Below are 23,417 nucleotides of genomic sequence, written 5' to 3' on the forward strand. Positions count from 1 at the left end.
ATAAAATTTAAGTATGTAACTGGATGCAAAATAATTGATGTAATATTTTTGTACTTCAAAGTCCTGAATAATGTTGCACATAAAGACTGATATATAAATTGGAGCAGAATAGCATTAAGGGCTTTACTGTTATGGATAAAGGGATGGTTGAGTGGGAGAAGATAATTTATTGATGGACACTGCTCTTCTTGGACTAACGTTATTAAATGGAGTTAAAGGTTCAGGACAGGCACATTGTTTTTGATATTTATTAAAAAAAGGTACATCAGGCTTAATGTCTAAGTTTGTAGCTACAAAGCTTAGCAGGGTGGTTAATGACAGTAATCAAGGTAACCTACTACTAGAAGTTAGGCAGTTGAAGTTTAACATAGCAACTGGGTGATACTACACCCAGGATATGTAAAATGAAAGACTTGATAATTGTGCAGTCAAGGCTTCCCTCCAAGAGATTGGTTAATGACATATCATTTTAGTTGAAAATTTACTTAAATCTTTTAGCTACTGAAATTGCCATTTAGTTTTTCAAAAATGAGAACTAGTCAGATTTTAAAATCATACATTTCATGGAAACATGAAATGTTTTTGACCAAAATTTCTCTGGGCATTGGATGTACCATGAAAGTACAGCAGACCCTTGTTATAACATTGTTTGCTATAATGCTGTTATTATATTATAACCCATATCTTACTCTAATGCTGAGAACTCACTATGCTCTTTTACCAGTGTAAAGATTGAATTTTTGGCATGTTTAACAAAAACATGTAGTTGATAACTTGAAAATGAATAGCAAAGTTTCCCATGCTGATTGTGAAATTTCTCCCAAGCCAACTGCACTATGGTGACTTATGTACTTCCCAGATAAACATTTTTTAAAATGTTTAATGTATATTGCTTATAATATTTGCATTTATCTGAAGTCTAGTGTCACTTTGTACAGTGACAGACAGTCCATAAGACTCTACTCTAACATTGTATCATAATTAATGCAACAGTTACATTTTTGAAGATTAATAATGGCAGATAATTAAAAAGGAACAACATCTGGACATGGCACCAAGCCTAAGGTAAGAAAAATACCTAATTTAAAAATTAATTGTTTTGAAGCAAATTATTCCATTCAGTGACAAGTGGATATTGCAATAATTCAGGACTGGCAGATTCAACTGTAAGAACAATTATAAATAAATTGTTGCAGTGGGAAAGACTGCTGTTCCACTGCAAGCAACTAAGCCAGCTATTATAATTGAAACAGAGACTGAATAATTTTACTGAAGATTAAATCCAATGCACAATTCCATTAAGTTAAGTATTAAAGAAAAATCAATTGGCCTATATAATGATCTGAAGAAAGCTCACCTAAAAAAAGGTGAACCATTTAACTAGTAAGGGCTGGCAAAATAGATTTAAAATCTAGGGAGAAGCCAAAAGTGTAGATCAATGAGCCAAAACTTTCAAAAGAACTAAAAATTATTGAAGAGTGGTGTTAAACTAAGTTTTTAACATATACAAAAACTTAGCTTTTTGGAAACTAATGCCTAAAGGCATGTTTCATATTGAAAGAAAACACGCCAGGCTTCAAAGTGGCAAAGGATCGGTTGACTTTATTGTTGGGTGGTAACTGTCGGGATTTAAGTAAAACCCTTAAGTTTATTAAGAAGATGGCCAAAGTACAACCCAAAATCTATCAAAGATATAAAAACTCTGTAGCCCAGGGCCATTGATTAATAAATCAATGATTTTAACTGACATTAAGTAATTTTGATACAAATGTATTTACTTACCACATAAGTAAGTTCATAATGGAGTATCTTACATGTACAAATTTTTAATATTAAGTATTTTGACTGACTTGTAATTATTTTTGTTACCATTTATTATTGATTAGAAAATAATCCTATGGCATAGACTATGACTCAAATACATATATGTTACATTATGGGAATACAGTGCTCTCTTAGCACTGTTTTTCAGGAAAGAGTCTGCATTAAGTGGGGGTCACCTGTACAAGTCTTCCTCCAAATTTGAGGAACCTAGACCAGCAGCCAGCTAGTCTGCTTTAGTAACTTTAAATTGATGTTAACAAAAAATCAATTACTATACTAAAAGTAATCCAACTTCAATGTTTAGACCAATCTTAGGAATATCCATTTGTCAAAACAATATCCTTGGCACTATTATTTATAGTTAAGTAATTAACTGTTAGTTGTTAAAGGTTCAAATGTCCTTTAGTTTTAAGACTGGAAAATGGACTAAAATTCCATAGCTTCAATATATTCCAGGGTAGAAGAACAAGCTTCTAACACAGGGGAGCATTTTAGTTACTCTAATAAAGTGATCACCCATATAGAGTGCTACTGTGTTAGCTAAGTTGATAGCTTAAATTATACAGAAAAACAAGGCTCAAATCCAAAATTTAGTTTACACAACTGATGGTAACTAAGGAAAATATGGCTAACAAAAAGAATGCTTGGTTTGACTAAACCTGCATTAACTGGAATAGTTGCAGTATCCCTGGCAGAGAGTATTTAAGTAATCTCTTTATGGGAGAAGTTTGTATCACCTTCTCTTGAAGGTAGAGTAGGAAGTATAATATAGGTTTTTTAATGTTCAGAAAGAGAAAAATCATTAAGCATGGTTAATAGAATCTCACAAATATGGAATAACTTCTGTTAGCAATTCAAAAAGAGCTAAAAAAGTTAAATTGCTAACCAAAACATAGGAAAAGAGTTGTGAAATAAAGCCTCTGTTCTCCTGATTTATAGTAATCTCCTTGAATAGATTCACTTTAGATTTATTAGTTACTGAGCACTTCAAAATACTTAACTAGTTGCCACCACTTCCTTAGTAATTTTAGGCTCCTTAGGATATCTTCCTTTATATGATATTAAGTTAATATAATACCACTTTTCTTGAGAGTAATCAGTGCAGAATAATCTTATATTGTATTACAATAAGAATCTGCTCTTTCAACTGAGGTCTTACCAAGTTCTTTTAACCGAATGATCCAGAATTTGTGGATAGTATTTATTTGTCATCTTATAGTACAATACAAGTTAGTTGTTGCTATCAAAAAGGCAGGGCAATCAATATTTGTTTGATTAGAAAATTGACCCATTCCTGCTAGGGTACACAACTAGTAAAAACAAATTGTCAATGAACAGACTAACAAATGTTAGTCAAGTACATCAAGAAACAGACATTTAAAACTTGAATATTTCCTTGACCTTTTGTTTTAGATTCTTTACTACTTAAGTTGGAGCCATGCATAGTCCAAGAGGCCCAATAGTTTCTAAAAATCTTAACTGCAAGAGTTAGTTGTTCCAATTAGATTTTATTGCTGGTATCTGCAAATTGCAAAGATTCCAATAGAAAGTTTTCTTGAAAAAATATTTTCATAATATAAACTTATGAGCAAGAGTAGATCTACTACATAACATGGCACTTTCTATTTGAATTAAATAGAAGTTGCAGCTATCAATATTAATTTATGAAATTAATGGATACAATATAGACACTGAAGAACTTCTATAATGTGATAGGTGCCTTAGCTGAGAAAGGCTGCTATAGCATCTTTAGCTAAATCCTATCTCACCAGGGGGAACCCAAGAACAGCAATTCCAATAATTAAGCTTTAATGAGAGCAACTTACTTACAAGTGGAGTAAATAAAAGGCTTATTTCATACTTATTTTGAAAGTTTCCTGTTTGCATAATACAATTTCTGGAATTTAATAGAAATTTATTGGAAATGCTAGCTATATGGATGAGTAGAAAGGTATGGAGGTTAATTTGTGCAGGGTCTCAAAAGACCCTGCACAAATTTGTCTGAAGAATGGCCACTATCTTTAGTAGTGGCATTTGCTCAAGTTTCTTCTGTTTAAGTTTATCTTTAATTATTGTGATTCAATTTATTTTAAAAAATTGAACTGCTTTGTAAAGATTGAAACCATACTCACCCATTTCATGCCCCATTGCAAATGAGATTTTCCCAATATCTTCATGAGTGCTGAAGACTGTTACTGTCTCTTTAGCTTTGGCTTCCTCCTTTTAAAAAGGAAGTTTTAGTTAGTCTCTAGATATGCTGGTAGTGTTCAAATAGCCAAGAATTACTATTTAGATTAGTAATATAAGTTACTTAAAATATCTATTGTAGTAATAATAGTCACAATTTTATTAGTTGAGTGGTGGAATGCTTAGTTCCCAAACAATTAACACATCTTTGCCCTTTAGAATTGAAGCCTTACTTACTAAATGCCAAATAGTAAAAAAATTAACAAATGTCTAGCCACCTTAGACTCAATTGTCTTAAATTAAAAGATCTTAAATATAGTTTAAGAGACTGGTTTAAATGTAAATTAGCTGTTCTTCAAAATGGCTAACATTTCCCAGAATGTCTGAAATAAATTCAGTGTTAATTTAATGTATTTAAGTTACTCCAACAATAGCTCCAATCAGAGCTATTGTCAAGATGAATAGTATTTGTATTGCTTATTAAAATCTGTAAATTAAACTGCAGTACCAGTAGAGGACTGAATGACTTAAATATTGCCAAATCCACTGACTTCTAAAGGCAGTTTCCAAGTAGTGTTTAACATAGCTTTGTGTTACTAGGTAACAAAATATTGTTTCAGTGAGTTTTGGTACTCTAGCCTAGCATGTTATAACATGCTCATAATCAAAAGTTAACTTATTAGTTAATATACTGCTAGCTAAGTAGACAGCTTTTTAAACCACATTTTATAGCTAGAAGAGCCCATCCTCATTTAAAGCTTCTAGAACAGAAGCTGGAAGTTAACTATTTGAAGGTACACTATACCTTCAAAGTACTTGAACAGTACTCTACATTTTCATAGCATTTAGAGCCAACTGACTGGGGGCTATTGTTAGATATCACATCTATAAGCTTAGTAATTAGGAATGGATAAGCTATGAAGTAACTATCAAGCTGGGTTATACCAGTAGCTGGCAACACAAAGACCATGGAGGTTCACTTCATTTGAGTACTCAATCCCTATAAAATATCAACCAGGAGTTGATATTCAAATTGATGAAAACCTGGTACATTTATGGGAGAGTTGAGGCATAAGCCAGATCAGGCTTGCCTAGTTGGTCCACTGCAGTAGGTGTCTTATGTCAAGAATAGATCATAACACCCTACACTAATTAGACTGGCAGGTATAAGGGATACTTGAAGAGTGCTGCTAAGAAGCATTATACAAATAATGAAGTTGAAAACAGTTATGGTTGACACCACTTCCCACAGTATGGCTTAGGATCTTTAGTGGCTACATGGGGAACAAACACTGCTGGCTGCCTTAACATTGAAGGCTTCTATGCTCCTTAGGATGGAATGGTTCTTTTTATACCCATGAACTCATATCTGGTGAGTATGGGCTTGGCAAACCCAAGGTCCTAAGCTGGATATAATCCATTCTTTCTTGGCAATTCATTTCTACTCTCACAAGGTAACTCAATTTTTTTTTTGGCTGGTGCAGCAAGTCTCAGGCTTTTTTGTACCATATGGCTAATAATGTTGGTTTTAACAGTAAAATGCTTAAAACAATCCCAATCTGGCATATAGGGGGAACCTCTGGAGCCTGCAAAAATTTAATAAAATACTTTGAAAAAATCCCAATGTGAATCCCTATAGAAACAACTGTGGGATGAAATGGTCAGTCAAGCAGTCTAACATCTTGTCAATAACTCAATGTGTTACCATTCTTCATGACTACCTATTGCAATCCAACTATTAGTGAAGCTTACCCAGGAGAGTAACATACCCAAAGGGAGTTTTGAAGCAAGTGGCAGTAAAGTTAATACAAAATTTTGTCTTGATATTTGAGGCAGTATCTATTTAATAATAGACTAGATATTTAATTGGACTGGTTTTTTTATTTAAAAAACAGGTAATAATTAAGGAATTACCTGTTTAGTGATCTTTAAAGAAAGTTGACATGTATACTTAAAACTTATTACATTAAGATAAAAATCTGTTTTGTGTAAATATTTAAACCTAATCCAAAAGATTATTATATTTAGAAACAAATTACCTTAAGTGTATGGGAAACAAGCACACCTGCTAATACTGCTGTCCAGATCACCAGGAATCCTAATGCTAAGGAGATTGAAGCTAGGTGACAGGATGGGGCATTTTCAGCTTCAGAAGCCATTTTTGGAATACCTATAAGATTCCACCTTTAGAATGTGGTACAAGTTTTCTTAAAATTAAGTGTAAGAATACCCTTTAAGTTACAAACTTCCAAATGGTAGTCTATTTTAAAAATGTATAATCCTTGCTATGTTCAAGAGGTAACAATTGAAATGGTCATCAAAACTATCAAAAAACCAAGTGAATTAGGTCAATTCACTATATATAATTAATTGACAATTAGTTTGTATTAAGGCTGAAGTTATGTCATTGTTTTATTAAAATTCAGGAAGATTCTGATGACTATTTGGGCAACTACCAAATTAGCTTAGAGTCCTTAGTACTATACCTGATTATAGTACTTCAATAAATCAGTTTGACAGACAGGATAAACTAATGAGAAAAAACTGAAAGAAAGAACAAGTTAATTGAATATATATACACACAAATGTTCTAGAAAGCTTAATTTAATTACAAACACCAGATAGACAACATACCAGCCTGAATGATAGATTAGATGTAGTACTGCTAACTCAGGAAAAAGCAGGGGTTCCTAAGTTATTCTGGATTTTAACCATTAAGTTTAAATATCATTCAGGCTAGTTACCCCTTTATTAGTTGACTTAAAAACAGAAATAAGTCAATTAATAATATCAATAGTAAGCAAACTATAAAAATTATTAAAGATCTGGCTTAAATTACCAACATCTAATACCAATAAATTAAACTGTATTATGTGAAATGAACTAGTTAAGTTAGGCATGTACTTTGAAGTAGACAATTTGCTTATTCAATAGTGGAGGCTAGTATCTAGTGAAGCAAGATATTTGGGCATTCAACACTGTAGTTAATCCAACTTATGGAAGCCCAAGTTATGTAATTTTGGACTTGCATAATTTGGGCTCCCAAGATGTCTTCTGTTACCAAAGAAATTGTAAACTTAGCCCAAGAGTTATAGCTGGTCCTGAAGGACCAAGATGTAGAAGAGCCTGTGGATGAACAAGTGAAGATTTAACAGAAGACCTAGCCCAGTTAAATGCATAGAGCCAAATCTATTGAGGAATCAGAGCAACCCAAGAAGCAGTTCAAACTAAAGGAAATGGCAGAAATGCTTTGTAAAATTCAGGAAGTCTATTTGATGCAATAGATGAAAACACCAAATGTTTCTTGAAAATTTAAGATTGCTTATTATGAAATTTATAAAGAGAAAAAAGCATATGAAAATCAAAGAGTTCATATCATGTACTTCCCCCACCAACCTCTACTTAATTGCCTACACCCTGTGATTAATGTTTTATTAATGATTCAGGTTTGTTTTAAGTTACCTTCAGTTCATCACCTGAAGTGAATGGACTGATTCATTGTGTGGTTTAGACCAATTTTCTTAATTATGTACACTTTGGTTTTGATTCCCTTAGTTAGCCCTTATAAAGCCTACACAGTGTAGGAAATAGTTTTTATATGCACAATAACATTTATTTCTTCCTTTTATATTTTCTTTCCTTATGTGCCACTCCACACTGTCCCTAGATAGTTTAATTGTCATGGCATATTAATATCCTAAGAAGGATAAAAGAAGTTATGTAGTTTTTATAATTTTAGCATAAAAGGAATATACTAGCAATTTTATTATTCATTCCAAAGTTACTTAAAAAAGTCCTGGAACATCTTATGTATGTTAGGGACAGACTATTCCATATCTGCTTTAATATGCATTGCTATTATTTTAAATCCTTGCTCTTTGTTAGTTTCTGAAAAATGGCAGCTGTTCAAGTTTGACCAAAGCAAAAAAGTCTGAGACTTTAGATTAGATTAAAGTACATGATCAAGTATGACTGTTCATCTATAACAGAAACAGAGTTCAAAATTATACTGAGGAACCTAATACAGATGGAAAGGCATTTGCTACCCCTGCTAAGTAGCACAGAACCTAGCCTACTGTCTTAACTGCCAACAAAGGCTTAAGATAGCAAGGATTTCCTTTTGCTTTAGAAGGAAAAGAGACCTTAACTTTTTTGGCCATCCAGATATATATTCATCATTAGAGTAATTCAGTCCTATTAATTTGAGGCAAGTACCATAGAAACATAAGCTGTGACTAAAGAATTTAGTCACTGTTTAAAGTTCTCCAAAAGAAATTTCCATCTTTTGATTCCAAAATCCAGTTTACTTACATTCTTAGTCTAATTCAGAACTCTAGTACTTCTTTTCATCCTCGAGGTTAAATTGAGATTGTTGAAAAGGGCTTATTCCTTTGAGGCCAGACTTTTAGGGAATTGTATAGCTGGTAGATACTGTTTGCTCAATTATGAAATTGAGCAAATAAAGGAAAGTACTACTTTATTTGTTATAAAATTTAGATATTTACTTATCTTGTTCTGCAAGGGTCAATGCCTATAAAAACTTCAGGTCTGGCACTGAAGGCCAAAGTTCAATCTTATGGCAGATGAGAAGTTATACTAATGGAGATATTTTGAAGTACTAGAATATCTCCATTCAAACAAGATAGTTTGGCATTCTTTGTCTGATTAAATTGTGTGATCATACTTTTGAACCAAGTTTCTAATAGCTTGGTTTTCTGGTTACAAGTGGTCAGTTATAGCCATTTGAGATTCAATAGAAAAGTATTAAAATACTAGTTTCTGTATACTTCCTCTCAAGACTCAAATTAGTTCTATTTAAAGTTAAGTGTAAAACTTTAAATACAAAAAGTTCTGTCATTCTATATGAATTCTTCAAATTCAAAGCATCTACAGAAACTTGTCAGTTTGTCTAGTTGAAATGCTGGTCATGTCCATGTCTTGTCTTTTTTATGTAAACCCCAAACACGAGGTGTTAGAACCTATAGTACCGTGCTTGGGTTGAGAAGACGAAAGATATTTGTTGACATTGGACTTAGTTGTGCCTTAACCTGCCTACAGGGAAATAGTTAACTAAACTAGGCTGTCAATACTCTTATTCTGTATTACATTACCTATAATGCATAGTTACAAGATATTAACCATCATATTAATATTTATTCATCCTGTTGAACAAGTTTTTGGGAATCCATATTCCAAGCTTAAGTCTTGGAATTACTCACTTAAACACTTATTGGGAAGAGGCTCCCCAGTTTTGTACTTTTTTCCATCTGGAAGTTTTACTTTCAAGCCTGATTTGACCATTGCCTGTCAATCCATCTCCCAACAAAGCAGGTGAACTCACTCACTTTATATCAGTGATAATTATACTGATGTAGGTGTGCCACAAGCTAAAGCCTCAGTTATGAGGTTTAGATAAAGATTATGTACAATAATAACAATTATAATTAAAAATTATTTATTAATGTTTGCTTACTAGGGCCTAGCATCAATCTGCTAGGCCTTTTCTTTGCAAAGGCTGTTCAATCCATGTCAAGACCAATAACACCAAATGAAGGTTCTTTCTCCAGTTAGGTTGCTGCAGTAAGGCTTTACCATGATAAGGCCTGTTGGTGGAGGACAATCTTAGTAAGATTTGGAATCTCTTCAGAAATCAGCTTTGACGGGAAGGATACATTTAAATTAATTACCAGGAGATCCAGTTCAGGAAAGTAAGTGCTATTACTACAGATGGTAAACTGCTTTCCCAGTTAAGTTTGGCCACCACAGAATCCAATATTCTGTGGTTAAGGTGAACTGTGGGAGCAGAAGCATATAGAGCAACTGAGGATATGTGTTATAAGGTTGGAATGCTATAATTCCAGTTGGTCAGCTTTGTCTAAAGTGCTACAAACACAAAGAGCTTTTGTATTTGTAAAGCCAGGTGCAAAACAAGTTTGCCATCCCATACCACACTTAATCTTTGTGTGTTAACAAATGTGATACCCATTTAGAGTAACAATATCTATTCTTTTTATACTAAAAGATTTAAGTAATCTTCTCAAGTTAAGGACAAGACCTTAAAAGCTATAAGGTGGGTTAATAGTATAAAAACTATTTTTGTTATTGATTTTATATACTAATAATTTAATAAAGGCAATTGTTCTTAAATTTTAAATTAAGTTTTTTATGGAAACCCCAAACACAAAAAGGTATCAAAACCTATAGTACTTAGTACCATGCATGGGTTGAAGGAGAAGTATGGGGGAGGGGGGAATGCAGGAAACTTTGCTCTAGAGACTAAACATGGGTTTCACCACTTGAAGCCTCCAATAAGCAAAGTGGTGGTATTTCACTGGTTGAAAGTCATCTAAATTAATTAGATCTCACATTATCAATCTTACTAAGCTTATCATTTGTTGTGAAAATGGCTAGCTTGTACCAACATATTGCCCTTGTTACTAATCTCAATGAAGCAAAATCAAAAAAACTAAAGCCAAGGTGCAATGATAGAACTTTATGGATTACATCAAGTTCAGGCTAAGTATTTCCATTAAAAATGTGGCAGAGCTTCATAGGCAGATCCTCAAATTCACTGTTCTAGAACAGAAACAAGTGCTTTAAATATACACCAATGAGAGAAAATATTATTACCACCTACCTAATATGTTGGTCCTCCACATGCAGCCAAAACAGCATATACCCAGCAAGGCATGGACATGATTTCTAAGTCTTGTGGTATCTGATACCAAGAAGTAACCAGCAGATCCTTTAACTCCTGAAGGAGTGTGGTTGAGATGCCACAGATTGGAGTTGCTGTTCCAACACAAGCCACAGATGTTGGATGTCTGGTGAATTTGGAGGCCAGGGAAATACCTGGAAATCTTCCTCATGTTCTGCAAGCCAGTCTTGAACAATCTGGGTGGTGTGGCACATTATCCTGTTGAAAGACTGCCCCACAAGAGAGGAAGACCATTGCCATGAAAGGATATACATGGTCAGCAATGTTTAGGTAGGTGCAAGTGCTCAGCACATGGATGAATAGACCCAGGATATCCCAGCAGAACATTGCCCAAAGCATGACACTGGCTTGTTTTCATCCCATGGTACATCACTTCCCCAGATAAACGTGTTCCAGGCCATCCACATGGTGGAACAAGATTCATTGGACCAGACTACCTTCTTCCAATCACTCAAGGTCCAGTTTCTATGCTTGTGTACCCATTATAGACACTGTCACCAGTAAACTGAATGGGCACTGAGTGGCTACACAACCCCATTTTCAACAGGGTTTGATGTACTGTGACACAGTACTCCCGTCACCAGCATTCCAATTACTAGCTAATTGGACCAGTCTCCACTGTGTTGCCACACACTGTCCAGGAGAACCTTCATTCATCTCTAGCATTGATGAGCCATGGTCAACCATGGCTCATCAATGCTAGAGATGAATGAAGGATATCCTCTGACCCAGTTGTCTGGCCATTACAATTTGGCCTTTGTCAAACTTGCTTAAGTCTGCTGTCTTTCCCATCTGAAGAACAAGATGGGACACTGATTAATGGAGCTCAGTATCAGGTTTTTTTTGCAGTGTCCCAACCCATGCTGTAGTTCACCTGCAGTTGCTTTAATTTGCATAAAGACTCTCTGGTCGTTTTGGATCAGTGTAGATCATAATATCAAGGATAGAGAAAGTAAACTGCAAGATTGTTTGTAAAGCTTGTTTCCTATATTTCTCCAAGAGTGGAGAAAGTATTAGAACTGCTCTAATTGTGCAAAAAACTTAGTTTATAATAGAAATATCTTAATGAAAGTCAAAGACACTGAGTGGACCAAAGGGTTGCTGTTACAAAGAAAGGCTTAAATTCTTGAAATTTAAGTGTCTGTAAACTAGACACCTGTGAGGATCTAACTGAGGTGGTTTGAGCAAGCTTAATGTGATTCTTCACATTGAGGAAAGACAATTGTAGAAGAGATTTGCAGAAATTTGCCTTTAGCCAGCAGGTGGTTGAAACTTGGAACAAAAACTGTTGTAGTGGAGATCAACAATTTAAGTTAAACTAGATAAGCATTTGGAGGGAATGGATAGGCAAAATGGGAAGGGGGTTTTTGGCTTATGCTATATAAGCTTGCTTTCTTATATCATATGCCTCTGCTAATGTGGCAGAAAACATTGTATCTAGGTGTCTGTAGTACCAGTTTTATTCTAATCTTTGATATTAAAGCTATCAAATCTTAAGTTGTCCTATAACAGAACTGATTGTATTCATTCATCCTATGAAGAAAGAAAAAAAATTTTTCTCATTATCCTCAATAATATAGAATAAACTTTTCCATCATATTTTTGGGTAGTGATGCTTAAGTCATCTCATTTTACTTAAAATCTGATATTCAGAAGTTCTTTCTCAAATAATGGGAAAGAATTTCTAAAGGGAATCTAAATATAAAAGTCCACATGCCATTTATTTACTAACCATAATGGTTAGAGTACATAGAATTGTACTAGATTATGTACTTAAGAATTAAGTTAGTTTTACTTTAACTGAAAGATTTGAGCAGACAAGCCTGATAAATGAGAGGCAAGAAAAAACTTTTGGAAAAAAAAAAAAAAAAAAGTTTTACTTACGGAAGGGTAGGCACTCATGGCCTAAATTAGTGCAAAGGATCACATGGCATTTGATGCCATCTTGGCTTTAATTAAGCTTTTAAAGAAGTACTCTATTAAATGATTTGCTACACTTAACTGCAAAATACTGCACAAGAACAAAGAAACTAATGAATGTTTATTTCTTAGAATTTAAAAGACACTCATACAAGTAGAAGCTTGTAGTGGCATCTGCCAGATTATCTGGTGTAGTTTCTGACAAGCTATCAAAACAAGCTCTATAGCTATCTCTCATCTGTTAAATACCAAAGAGAATTTAGTATATCAAAATAGAAAGGAATGCTATATAATCATTTAGAGAATAGTAGTAAAGGGTACACAGGACTGATTACTTCCTAATCAAAATGGCAGTGGCATCTGATACCATATGAGCAGCAGAGGATTAAATATAAGTTTATAACATGGTAGCAACTCTCACACCTAGCAATATTCTGCTACAGTGGAATCACTGTAGCAGAATACTGCTAAGTCACTCAGTGGTAGGTTCAAAACACTAATCCATGTTTCAAACTAGAATACCAGCTGAAAGCTATCCACAACTAGCATATCAAAATTCAAACTTTGAAAGAGATGAAGTTCCAGTTAGTTTAAGTTAAAAAAATTACACAAATTGATATCACTACCTAATATGCCAGTCCTTTAATTTGGTACTAAACATTAAATGATCAAGTCAAATCCACACAAGTTGCATTATGGAGTTTAAGTCTAATGATAGCAGCTATCATTAGACTATCCTTGATAGGATTTAGTCTGATGACTAAACATAACAAATAATGTTATGATCAATTAAAATATTTCCTCTTTTAGGGCAAGAAATTCTTGAAATTCAAAAATGGTATATTTAATCAAGTTTAGAATTGTCATTGTAAATCTACAATGCAGAATCAGAACCTTCCTTAGTTAGACCACCCTTTTGTTCCCCTCAATCTCTGACTAAGATTGGCCAAGGGAACAAGAGGGTGGTCTTACAAAGAAAGGCCTCTGTTTAAATTGCAACATCTGCAGACTAGGCACCTACAAGGAGATTTGACTGAGGTAGTTAAGGGTCTGGATTGAGTAAGCTCAATTCTGATGGCATTCTTCCTAAGAAGACATGAGAACAAATTCAAGTTGAGGATGGTTGCAGGACAGATTGTGTAGAAGTTTGCCTTCAGCCAGCTGATTGTTAGAACAGACTTTCATCTGGTGTGGAAGTGGGCAGTTTGAATAAATTCAAGGAAGAACTAGACAAATTATTGGAGGGAATGAATAGTCTATTTTTTTTTTTTAGCTATGCTTTATAAAAATTTATCATTTGCCACTATTGATAACAGCCTAAGGAAAGACTTAATTCACATCTCCTTAGTCTTATTAAGAAAGGCTGTACCTGCTACACAGACTTTCACTCATAACCAGGATTTCCCAGCTAGGAGTTTAGAACCAAAATTAAGTATTTACTTTCTTGGGTATATAGTGTTTTCTACTTTAATCAAAAGTTTTTTTTTTTTTACATTGCAGCCAAATATGGTTGGAAGACTTGTTATAAAGGATAAATAATGCAAGGAGACTTACTTTCTGCATTGCAAAAAAGTCATACCTTCACATCACCACTTAAGTATGAATCCATCATACTAGTAAACAGCACAGGCATTAACTACTGCCAGTTTTTTTATGAATTATTCATCCTTTACTTAAATACAAGATACCAATCTTGTAAGATTAAATTTCGATAAAATCACAAGATAGTTACAAGAATAAAGTCAAATTCCTACTCCCAAGTTATCCTTGATGCCAAGAGGACTTTCAAAAATTCCTTTTACCCATTACCAAGCTGATAAGAAAAAAAAAAAAAAAAAAACAACACTAATTGAATTATAGAATATTGACATTGAGTATTGTGGAACATTGTCAGTTGTTATTGGAGGAGCTGTTTCCAGCTACTAGTTGAGCGCAGATGACCAGCACTCCTAACTAGGAGAGTGAGGGGAATTGCTCAGGAATGGTAATAAAGACTTAAAATTCGAAAGACTAATTACGACATTAATTTAATAAACGAAAAAGACAATAATTACGGCAAATTTAATACAACTAAAGGGGCCCCATGACTTTAGAACCCCTGAAGCAAATGATCACTGCCCGTCAATAAATCTAGCTTTATAGCGCCTACCAGCCGCCAATATTTTCTAGGGATACAAGAAGTTACCCTATGTACTAAAAGGATGTTTCAATAATGTTTATGAAAGAAAGTAATAGAGGTTCAGGCTTTCAAAGTAGCCAAATGTTTATCAACGGATAATCTTATACAAAGCAGAGGAAAACAACCTTAAAAAAAAAAAGGTTGTTTTCCTCTGCTTTGTATAAGATTATCCGTTGATAAACATTTAAAAAGACACCAGGGGAAGAATTTCTGGAAAAAGAGAATCCCCTTTCCCACATAGCTCAATTGTCATTAAACCCATTGTCACTTTCCAGAATAAAGCGACCATACAATAACGTTTAATAACGCCAAGAGATATACCCGATAACTCTGCCAAGACGTAACACCACAGAGCCACTTTGTGTTGAGTTTCAACTTCAAAAGCGAAAAGTTAGGAGCAATCATTCATCCAATCTAACCTCACCTTAACGAGGGAAACAACAAACTAAAGCAACCTCTAAAAGCTTCAATAACTCAAATGAAAATTTAATTAAAATATGTACACCGCTATATCTAAAGTATTTACCTTATAACAAACAGGTAGTGCCAGCTACAGAAATAATAAATAAATATTTAAAAAATATAAAGAACAAAGCGCTGTCGGACCAGTAATACAACAACAAACGACAGACTCGCACTCAGACGGATAAAAGACCCACGTTCCGCTTCAGTCAGCCGTTTTTAAGAGCGTTGCAAAACTCAGGCAGCCGTCCTGTCATGCGCACAACTCGCGGAGCGGAAACAACAAAAAAATGTATGTGTTATTCTCAGCTGGGTTAGGGAGGCAAAAGAACAATTAAAGATGGGAAGAGGGGAAAAAAACGGACAGCCCGACATCGTGACAAACAACTACAGTAAACAATAATGAGAAGCACTATTTTGATCATCACCAAGAAATATCTAATTTTTGCATTTTCTGAAACTCTCTCTTTCTCTTTTCGGCCCTAAATATCAGGGACGCATTTATAAATATAAGCCCAAACGCCAAGAGAAAATTTTCAAATACAGTAATAATGTTAGATACACTAATAAGAGGCTTTTTTTTTTATTAAAAATAAATAAATAAATATATATATATATAGTTAAATTGGTGTAAATAAAAAGGGATAGAAATGCAGAGGAACATTGGGGGGGGGTCAAAAATTTAAAAATTTAAAGTCAAAAATTGACTGTACATATATTAATCCCGGGGGCTCACATCTGGTGAGTATGGGCTTGGCACACCCAGGGTGCTGAGCTGGATATCATCATTCTTCTCTTTCTTGGTGATTCCCTTCTACTTTTGACTCTCTCCCTCTCTCTCAGGGTAACTCGGGAATTTTTTTTTTCCTGGTGTAGCATAAGCCTCAGGCTTCCTTGCACCATATGGCTATTAATAATAATAATAATTAATAATATTAAAACACATTCAATAGCCTAGACACTTACTCTACATATATGCTGCATTGTCATAGCCTAGGTACGCATAAATATATTATTATTATTATTAAAAAAAATTTCCGAGTTACCCCCTGTGTGTGTGTGAGAGAGAGAGCGAGAGAGAGAAGTAGAAAGGCATCACCAAGAAAGAGAAGAATGATGATATCCAGCTCAGGACCTTGGGTTTGCCAAGCCCATACTCACCAGATGTGAGCCCTATGTTACGGTGCCAACTCTATTGTCTCACATGCACATGTGCCAATAGCTCCCTTCGGGCAGCCAGTAGCAACGTGCAACAGTGTTCAGTATTTTTAATTCCATCCTGACAAGATGATGTGATAGCTTTTCATTTCACAATTTATTTTTTACCCCTCTAAATACGATCAAAACTATATTTGCATCTTGGCTAGAAATCACTGCCCCCAACATGCGTTCTGTTTGGCAGCATGTTTTGCCCCATTTGGCAAATGATTTCGCTGGTTTTGAATCGCAAATTCAGACAATCACCGAAGACGTTGTGAAGATTGGAAGAGATTTGGGATTCGAAACTTTGGACATTGCAAATGTACGTGACTGCACTGACTCACATGCAAATGACTTAGATGATGCAACTCTCCTTGAAATTGATGAGCAAACTGCATATGAAAAAGAGGAAAGCAATTCTGAAGAGGATAACACTGAAGTGGAACCGAAATAATTTTCAACAGAGAATTGGAGAAAGTTGTTTGGGGGATTGACGTGGCCTGAGAGGTAATTATGAATTGAGATCCGGATGTTGAACGTAGCATCGACGTAGCAAATTTTACAAGATGGGATTCGATGCCACAAAAACTTGTATGCCAAGAAAAAGAAGAAACAACTTCACCAAACTTTATTATTAAAATACTAAATAAACAAAGCTTTTTTCTCATCTCTCATGTTGTTACCTTTTCATTAATAAAATTTTTGCAATATTTTTTTATTTCAAATCCTTTTAATTGGCTATCAAGTGCAAATTGTTTATAGATTTATTATAATTTGTTTATAGACTTTCTCTGGTACGCATTCAATTAAAACCCATTATAATTATACCTTAATCAGCATGGTTTCACATAACACGGAACACTTTCGGTACCAATTGTCAGTGCTATGCGGGGTATTGCTGTACTAATGTTACTGGGGGTTGGGTAGCTTCCTAGAACTACAAAGCTAAAGTATCTCCCCCCCCCCATTAGTCATTCAAAAGCCATTTTCACCGCAGTATACCATGTTCTAAAGCAGGGTTTCAATCTTTTTCTGACAGCTGAACTCTTCTACAAATCTAAATTTTCGTTTCACTGGTATACAATGTTAATCCCAGGCTACTAGCTGTGATAGGATGTGGTATACCTGCTTCTAATTACAATAGGGGATTTTTTATTTATCTATTTACTTTCTCTGGTACGCATTCAATTAAAACCCATTATAATTATACCTTAATCAGCATGGTTTCACATAACACGGAACACTTTCGGTACCAATTGTCAGTGCTATGCGGGGTATTGCTGTACTAATGTTACTGGGGGTTGGGTAGCTTCCTAGAACTACAAAGCTAAAGTATCTCCCCCCCCATTAGTTATTCAAAAGCCATTTTCACCGCAGTATACCATGTTCTAAAGCAGGGTTTCAATCTTTTTCTGACAGCTGAACTCTTCTACAAATCTAAATTTTCGTTTCACTGGTATACAATGTTAATCCCAGGCTACTAGCTGTGATAGGATGTGGTATACCTGCTTCTAATTACAATAGGGGATTTTTTATTTATCTTCCGTGGAATTCACATCTGGTGAGTATGGGCTTAGCACACCCAGGGTCGTGAGCTGGATGTCATCATTCTTCTCTTTCTTGGAGATTCCCGTCTACTTCTGACTCTCTCTCTCTCTCTCTAAGGGTAACTCAGAATTTTTTTTTTTTATTTGGCTGGTGCAGCAAAAGCCTCAGACTTCTTTGCATCATATGGTTAATAATAATAATAATAATATTCAGGGCTGCTCGAGATCAACCGGAACGCCGTTTCAATTCATCACAATCATCTGTAAGATCACGTATAAGTTAAAATACTTACATACTTGATTATTAAACATAAGATATTTAATAACAAGCGTCCACAAACATTTTTAATTTCATAAAATTTCCCGTTTCGACCATTTAAAAACATTTATTAAACAAATTAAATGGGTAAGGCGTGTATAGTCTAAATTCAAAAAATCAATGATAAAAAATTAACTGAAAGTTTTCAGAACCGTGAGATCTCTTTGCGAAACATCATTGTTCTGCGGAACAGACTAAAAAAAAAAAAAAAAACCACTGCTCTAGCCTCGGTTTTTCATCGCGGGACCCTCCATAAGGTCAGATGGCGCGGGCGAAGTGGTAAAAACCTTTATTGAACATGTGTATTTGGAGAAAATTCTAGGATGAAATTAATCGTTCTGAAATAAAATTAAATGTTTTCAGCATTTAAGTTTCTCCTCTTTCCCTTGCTTATTGATATTACTAAAATAATAAAACTCAAAGTGTTTTAAAAACTCTGCCTATAAATTTGCCCAACCAAATTTATCAGAGCAGAATTCATTTACGAATTTTATTTCTCCAAAGTTTAATATTTTTGTGTAGAAATTGCACATATTTTTTCTATATGTCTAATTACAGATGATTATATAAAATATAAAATAACGTAAAAAGTAGTGAAGTGGGAACACTTTCAATAATTTATTGCACATGGAGTAAGAGAGATACCATTTACAGGAACTCCCCGACTTTCGAAATACTCGATTTACGGAAATTTGACTTTACGTAAGTTGTTGCAGGCAGGTGCAAACTTTAAAAAAATCGTGGAAACATATTTTGCTTCCCCGTAGGAGTAAATGGAGGTATCGTGAAAATATCGTAATGTGAACACAATAACACACTGGTTTTTTTTTTTTTTTTTTTGGTAATTCGTTCCAAGATTTTGGAAGTTGAAATTTTCGCTATATAACTAAGCTATTTATCTCTCTAAAAGGTCATGATATTTTTCTAAAGGACGTTTCTGGAGGTTACGACCAAAAAACAATATGCACTTTCCGGTTTATTGGGATTTTCTGTTAGTGCATCTAATTATAAACGGGTAGTAAACTCGATCTTATTGCATTTGCGATAATACCGATAAATGCAAAGTGTGAGTTTTTACGCTATTATGGTGAAATGTGTTCCTCTTCACTGAATTTTCAATCATATAAAAAACAAATTTTCAGAAATTTGTTTTTTATATGATTGTTATGAAAAATCTTCTCTTCATTCCTATTTACGTATTACAATGGTGAAGGGAAAGGGACCAACGGAAAGTGGTAGTGCCAGGAAACGAAACAAAATTGGTTTAGAAATGAAAATGAAAATGATTAAAGAAGTACGAAGCAGGACAAAGTTTGTCATCTATTGCATGGGAGGGTCTCGCTGCTTCAACAGTGAATACTATTTTAAAGGACAGTGCGCGTATAAAAGAACATGTCAAAGGAACCACGCACTTAAGTTCAACAGTGATTACAAAACAGCTTTCAGGTGCTATATCGAAGATGGAACAGCTGTTAATAATATGGATGGAAAATCAAATTCAGAAGCGAGTGCCCCAAAGTCTAATGACCATTCAAACAAAAGCTAAAAGTATTTATAAAGATATTAAGGATAAGTACGGCGAGCCCCAACCCAAGTTCGTCGCAAGCGACGGGTAGTTTAATAGGTTCAAGCATCGCGCTAGTTTCCAAAACGTTAAAGAATGCGGTGAAGTTGCTAGTGCCGATTCTCCAGCTGCACAGAAATTTTGTGATGCGTTGGAAAAAAATTATTGATGAAGGCGGCTATTCAACGCAGCAAATTTTTAACGTTGATGAGACTGCTCTGTATTGGAAAAAAAAAAAAAAAAATCGAACATACTTTGCCAATGAGTAAAAAACAATGCCAGGTTTCAAGGCTTCAAAAGATAAGGCCACGCTCTTGCTTGGGGCTAATGCAGCGGGAGATTACAGATTAAAACACTGCTTGTGTACCATTCTGGAAATCCTCGTGCATTTAAGGGCATCAATAAAGCCACCCTACCCGTGGATTTCCGATCGAACCAGAGAGCATGGATAAAAATATCTCTCTTTGAGGATTGGTTTAAATGCTGCTTCATTCCCGAGGCTGAAAAATATTGTAAAGACAACGACGTTCCTTTCAAAGTTTTGCTTCTATTAGATAATGCTCTTGGACATCCTACGTATTTAGATAATTTCAATTCGAAAGTGAGAGTCATATTTCTACCGTCAAACACGACTTCACTCATCCAACCTATGCATCAGGGTGTTATTTAGAATTTAAAAGCATACTATTTACGCACAACATTTTCTTAGGCATTGTCTGCAGTAGAAGATGATAAAAATTTACGTTAAGAGACTTTGGGAAATCTTACAGTATTTATCACGACATGTTAAACATTAATAAGGCCTGGGCGGAAATTACTAAAAGTTGTTTAAATGGCGCAGGGAAGAAAATATGCCCACGGCACGTAAAAGGCTTCGAAGAATTTGAAAAAGACGAATCATATGAGGAGGTTACAGATAAGATTGTAAAGGTTGCAGAGCTACTTCAGTTGCAGGTTGATGCTAAAGACGTGGAGGAGTTAATAGAGGAAGAAGACAAGGAATTATCTAACGAAAAAATTATTGACTTGCAGGTAGCGATAGTGAAAGAAGAAAATGCTGACGAAGCTCAAGATGAACCAAATGAGGAGCCGAGAAGCTTCATCACCTGTACCTGTACTCAAGGCGCGGCCTCACCATTGCCTTACACAAGGGGATAATCACCTCCTTATCCCTACTATCAATAAAATAAAACACTAAATAAAAGCAGGAAATAAATACTAAATAAAAGCATGAAAGAAAATACTAAATAAGAACTAATTATTGCCTGTTTAAGTACTAATTAATGCAGTGCTTTTGCATAGCATGCCATTGATACAGTACGCACATATAGTTACCGGTTGGTGATAACTTGGGTATATAAAATTAAGGACATAAAAACATTCTAGTAAAATTGCGCATACATATTGCGATCGCGTAATGTTTGATTAAACAATGGCACCAGAGATCGTCAACAGGTAGATTTTGTGGTAAAAATGATTTTTTATACTAATAATTTTTGCAAATACAGAATATATATAACCCCAGGGGCTCGTATCTGGTGAGGATTGGCACACCAAGGGTTTTGAGCTGGATATCATCATTCTTCTCTTTCTTGGTGATTCCTTTCTACTTCTGAATCTTGTTTTCTCTCTCTCTCTCTCAGGGTAAATAATAATAATATATACTAGGGGGCTTCGGCCCTTCTCGCTGCGCTCGCTTCTTTTAATAAAATAAAATAAAATACTTACAGAAGCTTTCGACACTGTGTGTGTGTCTCTTCATTCAGCTATGCATACATAAATACACTGTCGTACAAAACGTACGGACCAACACTATTTCTAAAGGTTATAACCACAAAATCTTTTCTTAAGGTACTTTTACTGATGAGAGTAGATTCAGTCTCAGCAGCGATTCTGGACGTCAGCTAATCTAGAGAGAGGTTGGCACACGGTATCACCCCGCAAACATCACTGAAAGGGATCGATATGGTGGTCGAGATTTTCTCGTCTGGGGAGGCGTTATCTTGGATGGACGTACTGAACTCCAGATACTGGAAGGCGGTACTATAACCAGTGCACGCTACTGTAGTGAGGCAATCCTTCCCCATGTGCATCTGTTCCGAGGTGCCATTGGCCCCGAGTTCGTGTGTTTATGGATGATAACGCCACACTCCATCGTACTGCAGCTGTTGATATGCTTTGGAAAAGTGAGCACATTGTTCGTATGTATTGTCTTGCCCGTTCCATTGTTCTAAATCCCATCAAACACATATGGGACGCTCTCGGGAGACGCCCGAGAGCAGCCCTGTACCGTTTTGCGGCACGTCCATACCCACCAGAAAATGTTCACCAGCTGAAGATGGCACTGACAGAGGAATGGACGATGTTACCTCAAGAACTTATCAACAACATTGTTCTAAGTATGGACAGGACCTACATTGACATTAGGGGTAGCCATATCTCCTACTGAGAACCACCTCTTCCCTTTGTTCCATCTTTGGCAGTGATGCATCTGTGTCATGGCAGCCAGTGCTATGTTGCCATTTTTGCATAAAGTCCCTCTGTACCGTTTTGTTTCCGTTGTTGTGTCGGTGTTGTTTCCTTCGTCATTTCTGTACCTCACGAGGTTCTTTGGTATGCTTTTCCCACATCCAGGCCACTCGTATGAGAAGCTACAGGTAAAAACCTGACTGGTCCTTATATTTTGCACACCAGTATACGTTACATATGGAAATCAAGAATGGTACCGCGTGACCATTCGAGATAAACAAAGCGCGTATACGAGGTTTATCTAGCATGATCACGCTAAAACAGAAGAATGTTTTACAACAGTAAAGCAAGCTTATAGCCGACCGGGCTAGCCGAGTGGGTAAAGTACCTGCCCCGCAACCCAAAGGTCGCGGGTTCGATTCACGCCTCGGGCTTGGATCAAAGTACTGCAAAAACCTTGGGAGGTGCAATATGGCCACAGAAGCTGATGCACCAACAACTACCAAATCAAAAGCAAGCTTGTGTTACGTATTTGTTACGTGTTACCACGTAACCCACATCCCTCTTCTCCCATTGGCTGAACAAATATCACTAGGAGGAAAATTATTTTAATATATAGAAAGATTTCAGGTTTAATTATTTAGTATTCCACAGCTTCACAAGGATACATCATTTTTACGGAAATATTCTCATCCAACCTTTGTATACATTAAAAAAATATATAATAATAATAATAATAATAAATAAAATGTGTGTGTGTGTGCCCTTATTTTTTGATAAATATTTAATGCTTTTTTTTTTTTTTTTGGCCCTAACCAACCAAAATGTTTGGACGTGCTGTTTATTCTGATTAGTTCTGTATTTTGGATATTTTGAAAAAACAGGCACGCCGACCAGAGAACGCCCGCAATTTACAGACACATTACATAAATGGGTATATAGAAGAAATTCTGGGTTGACTCTAATAACAATAAAAAAAATAAAAAAATAAAAAAACTCTCAAATAAGAGAAAACTTTGTGTAAATTA

At 35.1% G+C, this 23,417-nt stretch overlaps 1 protein-coding gene across 2 annotated transcripts in view; it reads right to left on the bottom strand.

Moving 5' to 3' along the window:
* The window catches only part of LOC150076247 (uncharacterized), a 29,779-nt gene extending 14,323 nt beyond the window's left edge, over window positions 1-15,456 (bottom strand). Inside the window, exons 1-3 of one of the 2 annotated variants that reach the window (XM_090388166.1) lie at window positions 15,355-15,456; window positions 6,051-6,181; window positions 3,957-4,041 (exon numbers count right to left, since the gene is read on the bottom strand). In XM_090388166.1, coding sequence (XP_090244292.1) covers window positions 3,957-4,041; window positions 6,051-6,170 — 205 coding nt within the window. In that variant the 5' untranslated portion in view covers window positions 6,171-6,181; window positions 15,355-15,456. Of the gene's footprint in view, window positions 1-3,956; window positions 4,045-6,050; window positions 6,182-15,354 lie in introns of both variants that reach the window. The other variant, XM_090388165.1, reaches the window with a different exon arrangement.
* Window positions 15,457-23,417: the final 7,961 nt, after the last annotated feature.

The sequence above is a fragment of the Mastigoproctus giganteus genome, chromosome 13 (assembly GCF_048544385.1).
Source record: "Mastigoproctus giganteus isolate SK-2022 chromosome 13, ASM4854438v1, whole genome shotgun sequence".
Lineage (NCBI taxonomy): Eukaryota > Metazoa > Arthropoda > Arachnida > Uropygi > Thelyphonidae > Mastigoproctus > Mastigoproctus giganteus.